This window comes from Petaurus breviceps, unplaced genomic scaffold (assembly GCF_028583685.1).
Source record: "Petaurus breviceps papuanus isolate PSGF00001 unplaced genomic scaffold, PetGlider_PUasm1.0 138, whole genome shotgun sequence".
NCBI lineage: Eukaryota > Metazoa > Chordata > Mammalia > Diprotodontia > Petauridae > Petaurus > Petaurus breviceps.
In genome coordinates, this window is record NW_027185694.1 from 30,728,141 (window position 1) to 30,730,934 (window position 2,794).

At 46.6% G+C, this 2,794-nt stretch overlaps 1 protein-coding gene across 1 annotated transcript in view; it reads left to right on the forward strand.

The window, feature by feature from the left end:
- The window catches only part of CD19 (CD19 molecule), a 24,969-nt gene extending 22,592 nt beyond the window's left edge, over positions 1-2,377 (forward strand). Inside the window, exons 8-14 of the mRNA XM_069065163.1 lie at positions 341-439; positions 903-989; positions 1,187-1,261; positions 1,435-1,491; positions 1,602-1,658; positions 2,081-2,176; positions 2,286-2,377. Coding sequence (XP_068921264.1) covers positions 341-439; positions 903-989; positions 1,187-1,261; positions 1,435-1,491; positions 1,602-1,658; positions 2,081-2,176; positions 2,286-2,377 — 563 coding nt within the window. The remainder of the gene's footprint in view (positions 1-340; positions 440-902; positions 990-1,186; positions 1,262-1,434; positions 1,492-1,601; positions 1,659-2,080; positions 2,177-2,285) is intronic.
- Positions 2,378-2,794: the final 417 nt, after the last annotated feature.

Below are 2,794 nucleotides of genomic sequence, written 5' to 3' on the forward strand. Positions count from 1 at the left end.
AGAGAGAGAGAGACAGAGAGAGAGACAGAGAGAAAGAGAGACAGAGAGAGGGAGGGAGGGAGGGAGAGAAAGAGAGAGACAGAGAGAGGGAGGGAGACAGGCAGACAGACAGAGAATGTTTCTATATACTGGAAAAGATTGGAGAGGACAGAATCAACAGTACACAGAGGGATTGGTTAGGACCTCTTTTTCAGTGACTGGTAGAAAAAAAGAGTAGGAGATGATGTCAAGGGGTTTTGACATGAAGAGAGGGGATATAGGGAGTCAATTAGGGAGAAATAAAAGGACTCTCTAGTTGTAGTGAGGGTTCAGTTGACATCACTCCATTTCTGTCATGTAGTTCGGACCATGAAATGGACCCCTGGCTTTGGAGAAGCTACTCTGTCCTTTGGGAACCCATACAGAAGGGACCAGGAAAAAAGAATCCCTGGGCTTAGGAGTCCAGGGCAGGAAAGTGAGTAACTGACTCTTAAAAGAGTATATCTGTTCTTCACAGACTTGGACTAGAGCCAGCATCAAAGCCAAAGGAGAAAGAAGCATGGCATAGTAGAAAGCACATTGGATTAGGAGTCATGATCATCAGTGGAATTTTGCCTCTGATACTTATTAGGCCTTGGGAAAGTCATTTCCCTTCTGTAGGCCTCAATTGCTTCATCTTAAAATGAGGCTCAACAAGATATTTAATTTTCCATGTGAGATCTCAATCCATTATCCTATCACCCTTTTTGGCACAGGGGATAGGGGAGGTATTTGCAAGAGGATTGTCTAGTTTCCAGGTTCTGAGGGATCTAAGGTTATGGGGCATCTGGTTAGTAGAAATGGGAGTCTATGTAGGAGGGAATAGGGGATCAGATGAACTGGGGAAACTGGGGGCAGTGACCACATCTATTCCACAGATCCAGAAGAGGAGGAAGGGGAAGGTTATGAGGAGCCAGATGGTGAAGGGGCTTCTGTGGCCTATGAAAATAGCCAGGATCAGATCTCCCAAGGTAATAATGTGTTGCTCCCCTCATTCAGGGCCCAATCTCCTCCATGTTACTAAGCCTAGTCTTCCCCTACCCAGCAACACCCCTCCCCCCACTAGCTCCTTCTTCCCTTTCTCTAAGGCATTGGATGCACGGGTAGGTCAGTAAAGGACAGTGGGCAGGAGTGTCCAGCCCTCTTTTTGACTCCCTTCCCTCTCCAGATGACTGGGGCTATGAGAATGAAGAGAAAAGAAATGTGTCTGCTGAAGAAATAGAGGATGATTCTTTCTCCACTGGTAATGAGGAATTAGGGGAGGACACCTTAGATGATTGGAGAGAGGGGACCCTGAAAGACCAAGGAGCCTGAGGGAAGCTGGGGAAAGGGGGAGATAGAGCAGTCCCAAGAGGCTCCAATGGAGACAAGTTTCTCAGTTCTTTTCCTTTCTCTTTCACCTTCTCTCTCCAACAGCTGATTCTTATGAGAATGAGAACAAGGAAATGGTCCCACCTGTCTACACAACAACAGGTGGGGACAAGAATGCTCCTCACTTAGGGGCTGGGAGATTGGGAAGGGGAATAGAAGTGTATGATAGCAGGCCCAAGGACACAAAGAATCTCCTTTTCTTTCCTTTGTAGGCTTCCTGCTCCCCAAAGGACCTGTGTGGGACACCTGCCGGGAAGCTTCTTCGATTGGTGAGATGTGGGACAATCTGCTTGGTCTGTGACCTTCAGTAAAGGGCAGGAAATAATCATCTACATAGTACTTACTATGCTGTATTAAATGTTTTTTAACAGAAGTTATTTCATTATTATCTCAAATCTAGTTCTGACCTTAATTATGACTCTGTCTTCAGTGGTCCTGACACTCAATACAACTATTCATTCAGTACTCCAAAAAACGTGCAGAGCATAAGGTTGGGCATTGAAGAAGATTAAAAGTTTAGATAAAATACTGGTTTCTGCCCTCATGCAGCTTACCAAGACTGAGCCTAATGACTTCTGTAGTGAGATATAGGCTAGTTCCATTAACTCAGGCCCCCAACTCCTTGGGATTTATCTTGCCCTGTCTAACCTTTTTCTTTTCCACATGCATCCCTTTGTCCTTCACCTACCAGCAGGGTCTCAGTCTTATGAAGACATGAGAGGGATCCTATATGCTGCCCCTCATAGCCGGAACTTTCATCCCCAGCCTGGTCCAAGCCAGGAGGAAGGTGAGTATCCTTCAATCCTCAGCCCTGCCTAAGCTTTTTAGGATCCAAGTGGTCTCTTCTCTCTCTCATCTCCCTTTCCTCCTTTAACCCAATCCCTTGTGCTGTGCAGATGGTGATTCCTATGAGAATATGGAAAATCCAGAAGAGGCTGGTCCGGATTGGGAGGCAGGGGGTTGGGCCCCAACCTGGAACAATAGGTGAACCCCTCAACTGCAAACCTGCCCCCTTAAGTGAGTAGGAAATAGGCCCCCTCCAGAGGCTAAAGAAGGGAGATTTGGGAGTTATGCTGGCAAACTGGATTCTGGTGGTGAGGGGAAGGGATAAAGGGAGGGAGGGTCTTTATTGTGGAGCAGGGTAAGATGATGCAAGAATTGTTAGAGTGTTTGTTTGGGATGATGCCTGGTGTTTTGGGAGGGAGGGATTTACAGAGGGCTAGAGGGAGGGGAAGGGCACCCACTGAGCACCAACCTCCCATTCTTATCTTTCCCTCTTTAGGTCATAGAGACACAACCTCAACTTAGCATTCTTTTGATGCTTAGTCTCTGTCTAGAGTGGCTAAGGTCTGATGATGTTCAGGAAGTGTATGTGTGTATTTGTGTGTGTGTATATATGTGTGTG